This window comes from Lucilia cuprina, chromosome 5, assembly GCF_022045245.1.
Source record: "Lucilia cuprina isolate Lc7/37 chromosome 5, ASM2204524v1, whole genome shotgun sequence".
NCBI lineage: Eukaryota > Metazoa > Arthropoda > Insecta > Diptera > Calliphoridae > Lucilia > Lucilia cuprina.
The window spans coordinates 29,960,248-29,981,362 of NC_060953.1; the positions used below are offsets into that span (position 1 = coordinate 29,960,248).

General features: G+C 29.7%; 1 protein-coding gene across 10 annotated transcripts in view; it reads left to right on the forward strand.

Moving 5' to 3' along the window:
• LOC111681979 (IQ motif and SEC7 domain-containing protein 1) overlaps positions 1 to 21,115 on the forward strand; it is a 53,887-nt gene that overhangs the window by 27,987 nt on the left and 4,785 nt on the right. For 4 of the 10 annotated variants that reach the window (XM_046953236.1, XM_046953234.1, XM_046953237.1 and 1 more), the window contains 4 exons: positions 15,987 to 16,258; positions 16,320 to 16,572; positions 19,605 to 20,080; positions 20,149 to 21,111. In XM_046953236.1, coding sequence (XP_046809192.1) covers positions 15,987 to 16,258; positions 16,320 to 16,572; positions 19,605 to 20,080; positions 20,149 to 21,111 — 1,964 coding nt within the window. Of the gene's footprint in view, positions 1 to 2,702; positions 3,052 to 12,663; positions 12,729 to 15,242; positions 15,365 to 15,986; positions 16,259 to 16,319; positions 16,573 to 19,604; positions 20,081 to 20,148; positions 21,112 to 21,115 lie in introns of those variants that run through there. The other 6 variants (XM_046953239.1, XM_046953238.1, XM_046953243.1 and 3 more) reach the window with 5 other exon arrangements.

Sequence of the window (21,115 nt, forward strand, 5' to 3'; positions counted from 1 at the left end):
TACCAATTATTAGTTTTTCTTATCACTTAAAGTTAATGTTTATTATTTTTTTCAACACTTTTCATTTATTTAAAATCCCAAAAATAATTTATATTTTACAAACGAAAAAAAAAAATATTTTTTATTCTTTGACAATTTATTTTAATTAAAATTGAAAAATGAAAAGCTGTACATTTTAGTATTGAAAATTAAAAAAGTATTTTATATACTTTTTTTAATTCAACAAAAAATAGCAAAAAAACGTGTTTATAATATGTTTTGAGATAAAATATCTTTTCAAAAAATAAATAATTAATATTTTCATCACTGCCATATAAAATTTCATTAATAACACACAAAGAATAACGTCCAAAAAATACATTTTTTATTTAGTACCTTTTGAACAACTGTGTTTACTTTTGTGCTTCTACTAACACATTCTCACCAGTTAGGTCTTTGACAGGGGACTTAGGTCCTTGACAAGTAGTTTCGCCTATATACTACTACTTATATGTCTTAAGCTTTTATAAATAATATATATTTATTGTAATATCTCTGTTATTCCTCTAATTATTTAGAGCATTATTATTTCGACGTGGTATACTAAGAATTCACAAATTTTGTAAAATTCATCCTTTGAACTCCATATTTAATGGGTTATGAATGTCCGAGTTAAATAAAATTTGGAATATATATTTTATATATGTATTATCTAAAATTTTATAAAAAAATCGATTTTCCCGAAATTTGCAGAGTTCAAATCGCAGGTACAGCTAAACTAAGAATTATTGATCTATTTTTTCACCGTTTTATTCACCTATCTGTTGTCTATAAATCCCCATGGAACTTTCAAAAATTTTGAAATTCTAAAAAGTTTAAAAAAATGAAATTGGAGAAACAGCTGTCAAAAAAATCAAACTTTTTTGACCATAGCTGACAAGTCTTACAAACAAAAGTTTTGATTTATAAAAGGTTTATAAAACAAAAATTCCATACAAAATCTATTTTATAAACCGTTTATAAAATAAACATTTTGTTTGTGAATAAGGGGTTAGAATATATCTCAAAAATAAGTACATTTTTTTGTCACATTTCGAATTTGTGTGCTGTGAGACATGTTAATCCCCAGTTCATATTGCTATAACTTTAAAAGTTTTCAAGCAATTTGTGTGTTCCATACCTTTCTGAAATTATTATTCTGTGCACATAGCGATTCTTTTACAATAAAGTTCAAAATTTATTACTAAGTGACCTTCCTTTATACAAGCTTGGAGTACGAAATTCGGTTTTGTTTGAAATGAGGACTACAAACAATGTGTCATACTAAACTTTGTCTTATACATAGCGTCTGGTCAATAACTAAAAGTTGTTACTAATTTTCAGTTGTTACCAATTGTTATCTGTTATTGAACATACATATAGTTTTATCGATCATTTTCGGTGTGAGTTTTTTGTTGTAAACGTAACAGAAACATATTAATCTTAAATATATGCATAGTTAAATTTCACTAATTTTTTTGTTCAAAGTCAAGGAGTAAATTTATAAAAACACTTTTACTTAATAAAAACTATGCTTATGGCAACTCTGTAGATAGAGAGCATTGACAACATTTTACTCTCCCGACTTGGCTTTAATGAAAAGCAGATTTGACCCACAAACATAATATTAACATTTTTATCACATACGCAAATATTATGATTTACATACTATATGTACATACGTACTATATGTTTTTAAAAGCATATATATATATATATATATATATATATATATATATATAATATATATATATATATATATATATATATATATAATATATATATATATATATATATATATATATATATATATATATATATATAATATATATATGTATGTAATATATATATATTATATATATATATATATATATATATATATATATATATGGGTAAGGTGTTTTATTTTTACATTTAACATAAATATGCACAGCGATTAGAAAATTTCGAACAATTTCACTTGACTTTTATTATTGCCGTTGTTGTGCATCTTTGTCATTGAAAAGTATACTTTTGGAGTTTTAGTGTGTTAAAGTTGCTTTGGTCCAGCCTTGTTCACATTCCAGGCGTCTGCAGAATCCATTAGCATGGCAAAAATCGCGGCAACACATTGCGGCAATATTGTTATTACAGGAGAGCATTAGTTTATGAAGATATCTTGTAAAAAAACCGTATCTGGCCTATCTGGATATCGGCGTATTTCAGATGTTATAATAGACCGAAGGTAGGTTCATTTATGGATAAATTCTGAGGCCATATTCAGATTAAGCGCTGCTTACTCATCTAGATAAGTATACCTTGCTTTCGACTTTTTGCAAATTCTGTTGTCCTCTGTTATTAATATTTTATTCTGTGCGTTTTTAAAGGTTAATGACGGACAAATTTTGTTAGCCTGCTTTATGATTTATTTTGTACGTTATTTTTTTAAGGGTTTATAACGGACAAATGAACCCTGATGAGTTGTAATGTGTTGATGTAAATGTTATAGTAGTTTTGTTAGGTTCTAAAATTACTCTAAAAAACACATATAACAATTTTTCACTAAAATTGCTTTCACACAAAACTAGGTAAAACTTTTTATATGCGTGTTTGTTTCTACATGAAATATAAACTGATGTACATACATATATATGTATGTAAATAAGGAAATTACTTGTAGTAATTAATTTTCAATACATTTAAAGAAACGAGAAACAACTTATTTATTATGATATCGATGAACTTGAAATATGTATATATACCAAAGATAAGATACTGTTGTATTGAAAAAGATCGACAAACTTGTAAAAGATAAAACAAATGCTATTGGGGAACTATGTCAGAAACAGATTTGTATGACAAACCGAATTCTGAATCATTCCTCCAATATGGCTCAGAAAAACAGCCACCACCGATTGTTGTTGTCGTTGGTGATGGTCGGAGTCGCGTCCGTAAGGTGGTTCGCACAGCAACACGTCACGTGACAGTTGTCAGTTATTCGACTCGCCACAAAGAAACGAAAACCCATACATCACATCATGTAACTACAGTAAGGTAAGGAAATGTATAAATACCTATTACTAAATAATGTTTTGTTAAATTCTCATTACCATGTATTTCCTTTTCTGCAAACTTTTAAATTAAGTCAAAGTTAATTTTTAATGCAAGATGGAGTAGAAAATTGTCCTTTTCAAATTGTTGAAGGAGAATTTTTTAAATATTATTAAAAACCAAACATGCGAAATAACTGCTGTTTTATTATTTAATTTATGTTTATACCCTTCACCTTCGTAAGAAGGGTATATATAATTTTGTCATTTCGATTGTAATTTCTATTATATAATTTTCCGACCCTATAAAGTATATATATTCTGTTCCTTATAGAAAGCGGAGTCGATTAAGCCGTGTTCGTCTGTCAGTATGTATGTTTGTTGAAATCAGTTTTAGAGGACCCCAGATATCTGCGAGATCCGAATCTTCAATAATAATTTTGTTAGACATACTATCGGGAAGATCGCCATTTAAAATCAGAAAAATCAGTCCATAAATAACGGAGATGTTAGCAAAAATCCGAAACAACATTTGAAAATTTCATCAAAAATTTTGAATTTTTACTTATGCTCAAATGGAAATTGCAGAAAGCAAATACATAATCATACGGTAAATTTTGTTATTGTACTCTTGTTTATAAAAACAAGGCAGAGCGGGAGCAGCAGAGCAAAAGTAGCGAGAGAGAGAGCAGAACTAGTGCGTTGTTATTGGCTAGAAACATGAAATTAAGTATGTGGAGCCTGGTTTAAGTTAAAAGCCATAAAAGGGAACTTTTTGGTACTTTTTCGTTTTTCAAAAGGTACTTTTTGAGTTTTCTATAATAATGAACCCAGAAACATGAAATTATGTATGTAGAGCCCGGATTAAATGAGAACAAATCAATGGCTTTAAAGCTATTATATTCGCTCTTACGTTACCGACTACTCCCGAGTGGGCTGGTACCCATATGATGTGAACTTACCTCTGGGAGAGTATTCAGTTAAAGCTTTCTTACAATCCAATACGATCTTAGATTTAGTTCTATCTCCTGATATAGCCCTAATTGCCTTCTGGCTGTCGATAAATATATTAAGCTCTGTGGGCGCCATATTTATTCTAATCCAATTTACGCATTCCGTTATTGCTCGTACTTCTGCCTGGAAGCTTCTATTATGATTTGGTAAACGGTGGTATATTTCTGCTTCTGGATCTTCTATATAGAATCCCAGCCCCACTTTATCCCCCTACGAATTCCTACTGGTATTTACTCTAATGTTCCGCTTGGCCAAGACATTCTATCTGGGATCAGCGTTTCAAAGTTTCCGACATATTCTGTATCTGGTATTCAACCAGGCATATCCGATGATTGTGTATGAACTTCCAATGTGTCCAGTATACATTGATGACGTGTCCTATAACCGCTTTTGGCCAGTTCACCTAAAGTAAAGAACCGTTCGGCTGTAAGCGCCGCCTCATATCTTAAATATGTTTCAATGGGTAGAATATCTAGCAACGTTTCCAGAGTCTTGGTTAAAGTAGTACACATGGCACCACTTATACACAAGCAGCATGTACGCTAAACGACCTGTAGTAGTTTGATATTGCACTTTTTGTCTAAAACAGTCCACCAGATTATTGAAGCATAAGCATAAGGACTAAGACCCCATTTCATGCCTATAGTTCTCCTACATATCACCCAGCACCGATGTGCTTTACTGATCCCATCCTTTATGTGATGTCTCCATTTTTAGTTTTCGGTCAAGGATTGCTCCTAAGTACTTTGTCTGTCACTGGTATCTTCTTGCCCAGGTAGCAAGGTTCGGTATACGCAGAAATTTTTGTCTTTCTTGTGAAAAGACATATTTCCGTTTTTGCCGGGTTAACATTGAGTCCTCTCGGTTGAGCTCATCTTAAGGCCGTATTAGAGCCTGCTCAGCTCTTCTACACAAGAAATTTGGATTCTTTCCCTTTAAAAGTATTACGACATCCTCTGCATAGCAGACAGGTCTAAGTCCTTTCTTGGTTAGGGTCCTTAGGAGGCTATTAATCGTAATAACCCACAGTGAAGATGACAAAATGCCACCCAGTGGTATACCGCGAAATACTTTTTTCCTGATAGTTATATAGTACATCTCGCAGCTTATCCATCAATTCCTTAGCATGTGGTTGATCCAGTTACGGAGGATAAGAGTATCAGTGAACACGTTATTGAAGGCGCCTTCGATGTCAATACATCCGCCAGTGTATATAGTTTGCAATCAAATGATGCACCTATGTAGTGGACAACTTCGTTTATCATCGATCGTCCCTTTACATAAGGAAGGACGTAAGACTTATAGGTGTCCCATAGCTAAGTTTCCCTGGCTTAGGTATAAATATTACCCTTGCATCCTGCCATTTCATGGGGGTATATGTGAATTTCAAGAATAAAGTAAATATCAGAGACAGATGTACGGAAGCAGTCCCTCTTCTATTTGTAAGAGTGCCGGGAAAATGCCATCCGGCCCTGCAGCTTTATAGGGAGCGAAGCTCTTGATTGTCCCTTTAACCATATCAGATGTAGAGTATTCAAAAAACTGGTCTTTCCAAAAACCGGTTTTCGAATAATTCCAATTTTTAAAAAACAGGTTTCGAATACGATTTTGTATAAAAAAACCGGTTAACCGGTTTTTCTTTTTTTATTTATATATTAACAAGGAATTCAATATTTATGATGCATTTATGTAATGTATATGGTTTTATATTATATAGAATAAAATGAAACACATTTAAAAAATTCAAAAAATATATTAACATAAAGAGATCGATTTTTTTTGTTTGTTTTGAATGTTGAACTTGGATAGATTGTTAAAAGGCAGTTATATGTAAAAGATTTCTAGCTTTTCCGTTCTTTTGTTGCATTTATATAAAATTATCATATAATGATGAATGCTGTTTTCTGGTCTTTCTTGGATTTTGCATACTACTTATTGTGCTGTTGAAATCGGAAATTAGACCTGTAGAATTATCAATTTCAAAACATAAATCAAAATCAGAATCAACTAATTCTTCATCCATCTCATTGCGTGGAAATAAACGATTATATAATTCCACAGCAAACTCTTTGGATTCTGCTTTGGTGGAGTATTTCAAAATGTGGTCATTAGTTGGGTGCTTTCTTGAACTTAAGTTAACTATAAGGGTGTTAACTACCTTTATTCTGCGTTCATTAGGTCTTACCATAAACCGTTACACAATTCTTGTGCATATTGTGTTTTAATATTACTTAAATTTTTGAAAAACAATTATTGTGCATATTACGTTTTAATTTTCTTAAATTGTTGAAAAACAATTTAATTTAATTGCTTCGCCTATTACAAGGATTCAGTAAAATCCTTAGATAACTCTTTTAAAACTATTTTAGATGAAAAAGGTATTAAAGAAATTTTAGAAAATCATGATTTACACATTTCCATAATCACATGATAATGAATTCCATCTGTGTTTAACATGGGATATTAACTTAAACTCTTTACCGCCTTGGTTTTTAACAAAATATTGGAGCCCTTTTTTCATTCGATTTATTGAAAATCTTTAAATATTTGCATAATTTTACCGGCTTTTTATAAACATATATAATTGTACATATACATATGTATTATGGTATAAGGTAATTTAAAAAACCGGCTTTGTCGAATACTTTGAAAATATGAAATATTCGAAACTGGTCGGGTTTTGAATGGTAAAAAGCCGGTAAACCGGGTTTCGGTTTTTGAATACTCTAATCAGATGTAATTACAATTCCGTGTTAAACAAACTGATAAGTCTCGACAAAATAACGGGCTTGTGTGAAATCTTACAAATGGTAACATCCGATTTTCAAAGCATTCATCAATATTGCAATTTAATATTTTTGGTATTACACATATAGAAGCACCATAATTTTTATCATATATAAAAATAATCAAATAAGCTCGCAAGCCAATTCTTTCAAAACCAAATTAACAGTTAGAAATCTATTTAGAAAATTTAGTTTTGTAGATATCAGCGATTAAAAACTGTTTGATATTGATAGGTTAGATAATAAGTACTGGAAGGCACATATAACCCAGATATAGTTTTCTAAAAAATCAGATTTTCCGCATATCTTGTAATGAAGATTAGGGTTCAGCCAAAGTAAATTAATAAAGTAGCATCACTTGAACAGCTGACTATTTTTAACTATAGTTTCTATAGAAAAATAAAATTAGTTGTTAAAGTTTGTTTTGAAAATTTTTAACATTGTTTATGTCGCCATTTTTAAATTGTGTTTTGCTTTTTGTTAAAATTTGTGAAAAGTTGAAAAAATGAATTAAAAGTGGTTTTAAAGAGGTTTTAAAGTGTTATAAATTGTAAAATATATAATAATATAATTAAATCTTTAATATTTTCAACTTAAAAGTAATATTTTTTATTTATGTTTTGTTCACATTGTTGTTAAAGGAAATTTTATTTTGACACATTCTTGGATTATTCCAAAAACAAAATACATGTGTTGGTTGTAGATGTTGTTGTACAACAAGAGATGTCGCTACTTTATAAATTTACTTTGGGTTCAGCGTTGATCAATTCTTAGAAAATTTTACTTTGGTCTTTGGTTTTTTAATGTTGTTGTCCTGTGTTATCCTTAGCAGTGAATCCCGTCCTAGCAGTTTTTTTTATTCTACTCACTAGGTCTGACATGATATTAAAAGAATTGTTTGCTCTGTTATTATTACACTACAAAATTCCATATGTGACATGACATATAACATAAAAAAAATTAATAAAAATGTAAAAAATATATGTAGCTTATTGTCGCAGCGACGATGTATAATTTCATACTGGAAATGTTTTTTTGTTTGTAGTAGTATTAAATAAAATACATATTAGTACGTACATATGTATGCATGTATGTACATACCCTGCCAGCAATTCAACTAACTTTAAATGCATTAAAAGCCGACTTTTTCATCAACTAGTTATGGTTGATTCTTGGATTATTTTTAATGGAGCCAACTGACTTTTAACGTGGCGATGTTCTACGCAGTAGTCAATTGTCCGACTCTGCATGACTTTTCAACTAGCTTAAAGCTAGTTACTAAAAAAATAGCTTAAAGGTAACTCTTTATTAACTAAGTTAAAGTTAGTTGCTGAAAAGTCAAGTAATAGTTTTCCTTTTTACAGTATTAATCAGCTGAATTTAGAATTTAGGAATTTGAAATATTTAACATTTTATGATTAATTTTTCAAATTTACCGACTTTAATTTCACAACGTATACAAGATGTAAAACAAAATTCCATATAATAAAGAAACATGAGAAAACATGTCGAAACAAAATACTCTCCAGATAATTTTGGGGTACTCCCGCATTATATGATAATTAGCTTGTAACTAGTCTTTAAAATTCTGTTGTTTACGTTAATAAATACCAAATTTTGGAACATTTCTGCATTGCATTGTTGTTCGTTTATAGACAGTCTACTAAAGTTAACAAATAAAATCATAATAATAGAGAAACAAGAGAAAACATGTTGAAATACAATTAATTCTCTCCAGATAATTTTGAGGCACTTCTGCATTACATTAAAGTTAGCTTGTAGTTAGTATTTAAAGGTCGGTTCTTTACGTTGCCAAATACAAAATTTCGAGACAGATCTGCATTACATTGTAGTTAGCTTATAGTCAGTCTTAAAAAGTAAACTAGAAGTGAATTTTTCTCATAGTCGACTACAAAATTGCTGGTAGGGTACTTAGTATTTATTTATTAACATTTGAATCAACAATTTACTACATCCCAGTCGGATTTTAAGTTAACTTCAAACAAACCTATGATTAACCAGAAATGAGTAATAATTTACTCAAAAGCTTATTTACTAATGTTGATTGTGCTTGTTTAAAAATGTTAGGTCATAGGAACGAGTCGGTAATCACCAGGGAAACCGAAAACATGCTCTAAAAAAGTGTTTTAAGCGCTTTAAATATGCCGTAAAATATGCTCTTAAAATTTAAAATATATGCTCCAAAAATAAAATTTTTTATTATTTTTTAACATTGAAAAGCTCAAAAAGACTGAAATTGTAATGAAATAATAAATGTTTAATGTCATATTCTATATCCTACAACATTTTTTTATAAATATTTCATCTCATAGTTTGAAGAATTAGTATAATAGAATTCCGTTTTACGTTCAGATAACCAATAAATAACATGAAACCATTTGGTCCCCAAAAAACATATTTCAAACGACAAAGTTTGACACATTTCTTCCAATTGTATTCATAGCTTTTAAATCTTTTAAATTTTTTTAATCTGTGTTGTCATAAATTGCAATAATTAGTTTTTTAAACTATAAAAATGGATTGGTCTCATGAAATCAAAAGTATTCGGTTTTATGTCCGATTTAAAATATAATGCTTTATTGAATAAAAAACTATAACATAACGAATTTTTTTTCAAAATTGTAAAATAGGCTAAAAATTAAAAAAAAATAAAAAAATAGAATTTTATTTTTTTAAAATAAAGTATAAAAACGAAAAAAGCGAAAACATCAAAATATGCTAAAAAGTCAAATATGCAAAAATATGCTCTAACAAATCGATACCATACGACGTACCACAAAAAACATGCATTTGCATATTTTGGTTTCCCTGGTAATCACTTACTTTATATCAACTTCAGCTAATCAAAAGTTACATCATTATGAGTTTGCTTCCGCCGCATTAGTTAAAGAACAGCAAAATGTGTTTATAATCAAACAATTAAGAAACTATAATCGGGCGTGGCCGAGCATATGATACTGTACACCAGTTATGAATATTAAATGTGATTTATTTTTCATAATAAAGCACTTATCTTCAATATTACACTGTTTCGATACATTTAAGCAATTTATGTATGAAAAACTAATTTTCTGAAAGAGGCTTTATATGGGAGCTAGGGGCAAACATGGACCAAGCTCCCTAAAATTTTGTGAATATATTTATATTTACATAATATTTTATTGTGCTGAATTTCATGGTGATATTTGTGTTTATAAGTTAATTTTGGGCATTCAAGTAATTTTCTGAAGGGAACTTTGTATGGGAGCTAGAGTCAAATGGGCCCGATCTTTATGAAATTTCGCAGGGTCATCAAGACTTCTATAAAACTCAGTTGTGACTCAGATTTAACATAATTATGAGCTCAGAAGCCCTTTTTGGGAGGTTCTGTTCTATGGAGGCTAGGTGAAATAATAGACCGATTTTAACCGTTGTCCTTAGGCCAAATAAAACGTGTGTGTCAAATTTTATCCAATTATCTTGAAAATTGCGACCTGTACCTTGCGCACAATCGCATAATCGACTCAGAAAACGATTCTAAGCCTATTGGTATACTTTAAGGTGGGTATAGATAGGACGAATATTTTTGTATGTTACAAACATCAGCACAAACCCAATATACCCTCCCCACTAAAGTGGTGTAGGGTATAAAAACAGCCATATTTCCTGTTTATGTATGTTTTTTCCTAAAGTTTCAACAACAAAAAATTTTACTAAAATACGAATCTGTCTTTGATAAGCTAAACAGAATCAATTTGAAAAAAAATATTTTTTTGGGAATTTACTACATAATTCGGAATTTAATAAGCTAAACAGGTAAAAAATTATATCAATCTTTCTTATAGTTTAGCTGTACTTGCGATTTAACTCGTCGGGAAAATCGCATCTTATGTAATATTTTAATGAATACTTATTAATTATGTACTGTTGAACAATTAAAATAAAGTAATTTCAGAGTATTATATTATTATATTATATATATTGTCGCCCATATTTACCAAAAATGGCTGAAATAATGCTCTATATAATTAGATAAATAACATAAATAAATGAGGTGCGTTAATCCAATTATTCAGGAATTTGCAATTACTGTTAAATTTTTTAACTAATTTTATATGTTTCTATTTTATTTTTTGTTTTTAATATTTTTTTAAATGTTTGTCAATTGCTTGATTATTTTTAAAATTAACTTGAGTTTGAGTTACTCATAAAAATCCGACAGGGAATTAATATTTTTATATTAGTATGAGTGTGTGTTTTGTTTGTGTTTACGAGTCGACTATGTACTACTGAACTTTGTTTTAAATTACATTGAGCTCATGTCTCGGTTCATGGTTATTCAATTACTTTTTTATTTGTTTAAAATTTCCGTAAGCTACTAGTAAACAGTCAATAAAGGTCGGCTAAAGTATAAACAAAAATGTTGTCGCTAAACCTATTTAAGACCGAAGGTTTTTATTGATATTTTTTACTTTTCCTGTTGATTTGAGAAACACCTGTTGCATATTAATTACAATCATAAAACATACGTATCTATTCAGTCATATATTTGTTTCATCTATATGTATGGATAATAAATTATCGGATCAGAAAGTCTTGCTATTGAAAGTTGGCGGAATTTGAAAAATTGTGAAATTTTAAAAACTACTTGTCCGCAAAAAAGGATCTTACAACGGAACTAGAAAGCTAAAATTTTGAACAAATATTTCTTAAAATGTTTTTTGACTGCTTTATATTCTAATATATGCACATTAGATTGACTCACTCGGTATGAAAAGCAAAATTTATCTTGCTTTGTTTAATGATGATTCCCAAAATATTGTAAGTCTAGCAATAGCCGTTCGTAACTGGGCCAAATTTGAATTATTTCTTTTTTTAACAGTTAGTTTTGAAACAATATATCCAATGTGGATTATCGTTTCAAAGCGATTTTAAAGCCATGTCCAATGATTTATTTATTATAAAGAACCGTTTGCTCATAATTGTCATATTCATATTATATATAAATTATTAAATTTTTTTAGATTTTTCATTGATGTAAATAAAATGTATACACAATTTAACAAATTTTAACACCACTAGACGAGGCTTCATAAAACTTTAAAAAATAAATCAAAAGGAATTTTTTGTAACCGATCCAGCTCACAAACGGCCATCGATAGACTGACTTAACATATTTTTGAACAATTATAAAACAAAACAAAGATATTTTGAAGCTGAGTAAAATATTGAATTGGACATGTAAGCTCGTGTCCCCCAAGGATATTTTCTGAAAACTGTCCAGCTCACGAACAACACTAATCACAAAATATTTTGGTAACAACATATTACATATATAACAGCGAATATTTTGAGGGGGGTAACTGAAGCAACTGATGAACATATCGCTCATTTACTACAAGACTAGCCGTAACCCATAATTCGGGTTTTCGAATTAAGGTCTACGAATGGCTATGTCAATTTCAAATATGTCTATTATTTTTAATGTGAGTCGTATTTTTTTTTTTTTTTTTTGAAAATGTAAAATCTAAAAATTATATTTTCACTAATATTAGATAAACAAAAATTAAATTTCTATCTGATTTGTTGATTTGTTTAAAAAAAAAGTATTATATTTAATTATAATTACAAACAAATATACGTACATTTGTACAACATTGTATGTATGTACATACATATGTAGACAAATCACGTGCATTCATAATGAACAAACAACTTTGTATACATATGTAGTAGTTTCTTATGTATGTATTTACAAATTAGCGGCTATTTGTGTATGAAGTGTTGAATAGAAAGTATGTATTCAATTCAATTTTTTTCTTTGTCCTTATAAATCTACCAGCTGTTCTTATATTCTACATACATACAGATACAAATGCAAGTAAGTACGTAGTATATTTATTTATAGAATGTTTTATTAATGTAGTTACTTGTATAGGCAGATGTTTTCTTTATTTTATATATAAGTATATATATATTCTTAGATACATACATATATTCTTAGATACATCCATATACAATCCAACACTATTAAAACGATGAAGCCGATAACTTTAGCGAGTTTTCAAGTGAAATCGATTATTAACAATAACAGTCATAGTTTGTTTGTTTATAAAGTCCGCCCTGATTTAAAAATTAATAGTCGTCAAAAATAAGATTTTGAGTTCTATTATTTTAGAAAAACATTCATATTTTATTAAATTGAAGACTAAAAAGTCTTTATTAAACTAATGAAATGATGAAACGAAATGGAAAGACACAATAATACTTCAGACTTATTTTTTATTACTTGTAAAGCTAATATTTATTTGTTGGAATACAAATATAAAAGGCTAACTTTGGACGAGATATTCAGAAGTGTTTAAAATTTTTAATTTAGAATCCATATTTAGTATCCTAGTAAAATATAATCAATGTCAATCTTTACAAAAGACTTCTTAACATCCCTCCAGTGAAAGAACTTTTTTTCATAGAATTTCAAATTTTGTCACTTCACCACTAACATACCGGAGGCCACTTGTTCAATTAGTAGATAATTATAATATTTCAGCCGATAAGTTCTTACTTAAATGGGTGTATTGTTGTACATGTGAACGTTATTTGTGTCCAAGTTAATGGCGATATATGGTGTTTGTATGGAATTATGGACAAATTTTCCAAAAAATAGGTAGAATGCTTTTTGTCAGAATTTTTTGTGTTGTTTTTTATGTTGATATTAGCATTTTAATGAGATTTTTATTAATTAATATATCACTTTTATATGGTAGCTATTTTCAATTAGAATTTTATTAAATATTGAAATATTTGTCTGATCTTTAGTCTGATTTTTAAATAATATTCTAAATGGCAAAAAAAAGAAATCTGTTATCCAAAAAAGATTCATCATTTGTACTATTAAGCAAGATATTAGCACGTTTGAGAACAACTTTTGGAATCGATTTGTTAGTGCACATATTTTCATATTACTATTTTTTAATTTTATTATTTAATTATAAAAATTTGACAATTTCTTGTGTTAAATTGTTTTTAGGAAACAATTATTATTTTTTTATTATTAATATAAATTAACAAATTAAATTCTAAAAGGAACATTTAAATTCTATATATGTAAATTAAAAATCTTCCTTCTTAAAACAATAAGACTGTTTTCAGCCTTTTGGTGATAAAAAAAGGTTAAAACTTGTATTTTTTAGAAATTATATCATACATTATGTTTTTTGTTTTTACTGAAAGCATATTTTTGGTTTCTTTGATTATAAATAACACTGTTTCGTCGAGTAGTTTGTATGAAAATATCTTTGAATATTAATGACACCATAAAAATGTGATCGGTATAACCACGTTCGATTGTATTATATTTCAAAGGACCTAAATCCATTCGTAAACTATCCAATAACTCATTTAACAAAAAAAACGAAAAACTGCTAAATACGTATGTACATACATGTACGTTCATATTTATATATGTATGTGTATTTTGCTGTTTTTTACCTGCTCCATTTCAGAAATGCACCTGGCAGTTTTTTTTAACAATCTACAGGTTAAATCGATTGAAAGTTGTTTTTGTATTTCTTGTTGCAAACAGCCTCAATTCTTTTACCAAAAAATTATTTACAGTGGCATTGGAAAAAGATTTTCGCATTTCTTACAATACATTTTTACGTTTAGAAAAACTCTTCCTTAATAATAAAAAGTATTTTAAATGACAAGATAGTGAGTTTTATAAAATTCAAAATTTTAAATATTCTGAAAATTAAAGAAAGAATTTAAATTATTTTTAAAAATGTTTAACTTCGAAATTGGAAAAATTGTTTCATATATGAAAAAATATATATTAAAAAAATTTACAATCCCTTAAAATTAAGATTTTGTAATATTTAAGTTTCTATAGAATCTCATCTTGTAATTCTGGGTAATATGTTTTAAAAAATACCGATCGAGTATAAATAGTACTTCTTTACCGGTTACTAAATTAGTATCGTTGCTGGTATAACTTCAAATTGCACATTTCGTTATTTGCCGACAATTGTCCCACTGTAAAAATCTTTTATTATCCTTTAATAGGATCCTTTTATAAATGTAACATGGAATTGTGTGTATACAACTACTATATTCCTAAACAAGTTGCGTATGTGTAAATGAATATACTTCTAAAGAAATGCATGAATATCCTGTCGACTAACACTTTACCACGTTGATTTAAGTGTTTGTAAGTGTGTGAGTTAATGTACTTATATTTACACAGATAGAAACAGCCAAGTCTTGAGCTCTGTTTAGTGTGTTGTAGACCGTGCTTAGGTGAACATTAATGTTACGTTCATTGAAATTTTTAAAAAATACACTTAGATAATAACAAAAAAAGGAAATATATTATGTGATAAAAGTCTTAACTTTGCACATTTACACAATTCGAGTAAATAATTAAATTGAAAGTGTAAATGTTTAAAACGAACTAAAATTATAAAATAAATAAACAGTTATGATTATATGCATATCTGGATTTATTATTGGTGAAAGGTATATTTTATTTGTTGAAAATAAAGCAGTGTCTGTGTTTAAATACGTTTTTTTAATACATAGTATTGATCAATATATTTCATAATATGTGAAATTATAATATACTAACACCTAGAAAAGAGATTCGATTTCAAAATTAAATTTACATACATACATACATACATACATACATACATACATACATACATACATACATACATAATTAAGAAAAAATTGTATCTGAATTTGTGCAAATTTGGAGGAACTTTTGAAGTGATTTTATTTTATTTTATTTTATTTTTAATTGCGAAATTTTATCTACAGAAGTTATAAACTATAATCAAAATTATTAAAACTAAAGACCATTTATTAAAATATGTATCGACCCACATATTGTTACCTTCACTTTGTAAAAACTTATTATGTACATTACTAGAAACTAGCTAGTTGGTTACTTGTATTTTACTCTCAATTAAATTTTTTAAAAATGGATTTAATCATACTTTCTAAAATTTGTCTTCAAAAATAATGACCAAAATTCTTCTAAAAATACGAAAAAAATATTTTATAGTATTTCCTTAGTGCTTTAGCAGATTTTTGTTCTTTCAATATAAAAATATTTTAATCTTTCATTTTATTTTAGTTTTCCACAAAAACCAATTGAACGAAGTGGGTCAGCTCAATATGGAATTGCTGGAATACCTGGATCAAATACGTCTGGCTCTGAAAGTGGTGGATATGTTTATTTACAACAGCACTATGTTCCCACTTCGGCATCCACCAATTCGTCCAATTCAATACCTTATCCAGTGGACAACCAGCCATCTGTGGTCTTCCAACAACATCCACAGCACTACGCATCGTGCCATCAACAACAACAGCAACAACAACAATTGCCTATGAATTTTCATACTGGTAATGTTAATTTTTAAATAATTACGAATATGGCAACAAACTTACCTTTTTTAATTTATAGGTGGAATACATTATGCTCATCACATTAATACACATGATCATGGTTATCATAAAAACCACCATCATCATATTCACGGACACCATCAACATCATTACCATCATGGGGGTGCTGTTGTTATAGCTGGTAGTGGTGTTGGGACTGGAATAGGCAGTGGTGGTACTTCACCTTCTTCAATGCACCATCAAAATGCGAATAAAAAAAATACAATTCGTAATGGCAGCGAAGTACTGAAACGATCCAGAACACAGTCTGCGTAAGTTATTAGATGCGCAAATTAAAGATATATATTTGTCATTGCTTGCAAATGGTTACAATTGAATTGTTTATTTAAGAAATGTATACATTTGTGTTAGAAATTTAATCATATTATCTATTTTTATTATAAATCGTTAAGCTATCGTTAGCGCTAAAATAACTTTTCAGCACTACTATCGATACCGCTAAAATACCGATACAGATAACTCTAAATACCGTTATCGCCAAAAAAATACCTATAAGAGATTTGCCACAGGTTTTTTTTTTAATTTTTCTTAAAATAGAGACTTATTTTAACATCACAACAAAGCACATCAAAACAATGCATTAATATCTATAAAAATTCAACAGTTCAGTTTGTGCTTGAGAGTGTTATATAAAAAAAGTAAGAGTACCCATCACCATGATGCGTTAAAAAAACAGTAAGTTTTCTTTTCCTAAAGATTTTCATGAATGAAATTTTTACAAAAACATGCGTTAAAATGAAAACAAAAATGGAAACAGAAACATTTTTGACAAATTAAGCAAATTTAAAAAAAAGTCAGCTGCTCAAATGAGTCTATTTTATAAATTTATTTTGATGCTGTCAAGAAACTAAATGGAATATTTTATTTTTTGAAAAAAACTTGCAAGTGAAAATTGTATAAGTTCCACAATTAGTTCTAGAACGCCTGTACTCGTTCTGTTTTAACGTTGAGACCAATGATTTTTATTCGAAATTGTCACCTTCGGAACTGGTTCTGAGGAAGCGTTATGAAGAATGAGTGTCGATTCTTTGGAACTTGTTCTTTAAACAATTATTTTTGTTCGAATTTATTACGAATGTATTAATTTTAATGTTCGTACATGAATATTTCTGGACTCTGCCAAAAAACTTGCAAAACGTCCCCTTTTATGTTTCTCACTTGCTGAAGAACGAAAAATTACCAAATAGTAGCCCCCTTTTATAGGTGCTGCCCTTATCAGGTTCAACATGCTTAATTTAATGTTTCTAGGTTCATTATTATAGAAAACTCAAAAAGAACCTTTGAAGTAGAAAAGTCCCTTAGCAAATTTAAAAAATATCTCATGAAAAACAAAAAAGTCCCAATTTATACGTTCCAATTTAATCCGTTACTACGTGTATAATTTCTTGTTTAAAGTCAATAACAAACCCCAACTTCTTCCTTAACGTGCTGTTCCTACTTTGTTTTGTTTTAAAAAACGACCAAGTACAAGTTATTTATAAAAATAAGTAGCGTATTCCCCGAATGTACATATGTCTGATCAAATTATTGTAGATTCGGAACCCGAAGATAACTAGGAAATTTTAAGCGGAATAAAAAACCTATGTATACCATTCTTACGAATGTGAAGGGTACAGAGAGAAAATTCTTTTACTAAATTCCATGGAAATGAGTTAAGTTACTGTGAAGAGCAGAATTTTTTGAAAACTATAGAGTTGTAGCTTGTTCGCTCGGAATTATAACTTAAGTAATTTTACAAATTGCGTTAAAGCTAATTGAATGTAAGACTAGTAACTGCCAAAATATGTGTACACAAAACTCAGTTTTTTATTAGAATTTCATGGGTTAACCAACACCATTTATCAACACCATTTCCATTTGTCCAATATAAACTATTTAAGGGAACTTTTTTTTCATTGAAAACATATAAAAAGAATAAAATTCGAGAAACAGACCTTACACATACGTACATCTGATATAACATAAATGTATAACATGTACCTTTAACAAAAACATTCGATTGCTAAACTAATGTGAAATGGAATAAACTGGAAAATTTAGCACATTTTATTAACACAATTGTGTACAGGTGTTTCTATAATTTTTGTATCAAATACAAACGTACATAAATGTATATGTCATACAATAAATTTGAATATGTTTAGCAGTACAGTATCGATGAATATATTAGGAAGAGTTTCATAAATAGGTCGCGAATTTTTAAAGGTGTTTCTTTCCAGTTTAAAATATCAACAACAGCCAATATAAGTTTTTCATGATAAATGATTCCTCAATGAATTCCCCACGTCTGAAATAAATTTTCCGTATTTTGTTCCGATAATGTAGTCATATTTATTTTACCAATAAATATTTTAATTTTCTTCAAAATGTGAAAACTCAATAAAATTCATAATAAATAAGTAAATAAGTAAGATAAATTTAAACATATTATTGAATTAAAAATTATATAAAATCTTTTTACTCTCCTGAAAACTAGATTTTTTGAGTTAGCACTTTTTGAATATAGTCGCCCCCTACTCTGCATTTTAATTCGAAACGATTTTTTTCATTTGGCAACTATGGTATTTTGCATTTCTATTCAACTCTCAGTCACATTAGTAACAATTTACAAAAACGTAGGTACAATCGTAAATGAAATTTCTTCTTCAGTATTTTGTAGGAATACCTGTTTTCGATCGTTGCGTTAATTTAATCGAAACGCAGAATAGGAGTGAGTATCGCGATTGGAATCGAATTGAATTTGAAAAATATTATATTTTTTTATCTGAATTAAGAGAAAATAAATTATTTTAAATACATATTAAAATGCAGAAATATAAATTTTCAATATTTATATGCTCTAGTATATTATTATAAACAAAACTTCGCTACGTATTCATATTTTTTACAAACACTGTCAGCGGTACTCACACATATAAAATTATAAACTTTTATACATAACATACATACATATGAATGTATATGTAAACGTGTGTTTTTGTTATAATATAAAATCAACAAACTTTTCTAGCTTGGAATGTTTATATTTCTTTTGTATGTATTTTGGCAAAATGAACAACTGACGTGCGATAAATATTATCTTATCATTTACCTTACCTAAAGAAAGAAACTTTACAATGATAACCCATCCAGTCGCAAACAATTGTTAGTTGCAAAATAATTTTAGAGATCATTTTTCTTCAACTTTCTATATCTGAATAATTGTACAATTGCAGTGATAGACAATTGTTTTGTAATAATTTAAAGAAATATTTAATGTGTGCGTGTATTCGTTGTGTATTAGGTACGAACTTTCACAGGATTTGCTTGAGAAGCAAATTGAATTGCTGGAACGTAAATACGGCGGCGTACGTGCTCGAAACGCTGCAATTACAATTCAGAGAGCATTTCGTCATTACATGATGGTAAAAAAATTTGCGTCAATAACAGCAATGGCTAAAGCAGAAAAACGACTAAGTCGGCGCACAATGGTCGTTAGTGGCGCAGCAGCAGTTGATGATGCAGCGGTAGCTAATACGTCAATGTCTTCCGCATATAGTAGTAAAACCGAATCTCAATTAGAGTCAAATCAATCTAACACAGTGTCCGCTCAAGGAACTCAGCAGCAAATACAACCACGCGTTACTATAATGCCAGGTCCTCCCGGTAGTGTTGGCCACCAATCTTTGGCATCCGGCTCTAGGACCCCTCCAACGCGATCGTTATCGATGCGAGAGCGGCGACACGTAGATGGTGGCACAATACCACGCAGTCAATCAGGTAGTAACACATCTGCTTTAATAATATCTTTAAAATATAATTTTTAAATAAATATTTGAATATTTTAGGCGCTTCCAACACTTCGGTCTCAAGTTCGGTGTCTACCGGTGTAACGGGATCAAGTCATCCTCATGTTAACTTGTTACATACAGCAGATCCCCATTACTATGCAGCTCATAGCTTAAGTGGTGGACAAATGGCAGCTTACTGTGGAAGTTATCACTCCGTACAGCACGATGGAAGTTTTGCAAGCTCGGCAAATAGTTCTCACTTGGATTCGTCACTCAACGTGTCTTGGGTAAATGCAAGTGGGACTTCTCCACATACACCATACTATTCGGCAGCTCAAATTTATATGAGGCCTCGCGGCTCATCAACTTCGTCGCAGGATCGAAAGAAAGTTCCACCAGAGGTGCCAAAGAGAACATCCTCAATAACTGCTCAGCAACATGCACAACATTTAGCTGCACAGCAGCAGCAACTCCAAATGCATCAACAAATGATGGTGATGCGACAAACTCCCCCGCCCCCTTCGCTAATACGTTCAAATGGCCTTTGTAAATCAGCTGAAAACGGTAGTCTAACGTCGGTGCAGAGTTCAGGCAGTGACTCGAGCGCTACTTCTGTAGAACGTAATGCCATTAGCGATTTGGGATCGGATCGCTCAAACTCTCCGAATACTTGGAAGCGAGGTACTAATCTCAACAGTTCACAGCAGTTTGTCCACACATCAGATCCAGCTTTTGCACACGCACAAAATTCAGCAGCCATGGCAGCTCTGGTAAGTGGTGTTGCACCTGTGGAAGACCATGCAATTTCATCTCACACTAGTGCTGCTCAGTATGAACACCACGAGCAACATGAGCATCAACAAATAATAGTAACCGCTACCCAAACTCCTCCCAATTACAAGGTATCTGAAACCATCCGCAAGCGCCAGTATCGTGTTGGTTTGAACCTCTTCAATAAGAAGCCAGAAAAGGGAATAACCTATCTAATACGTCGAGGTTTTCTAGAAAACACTCCTCAAGGCGT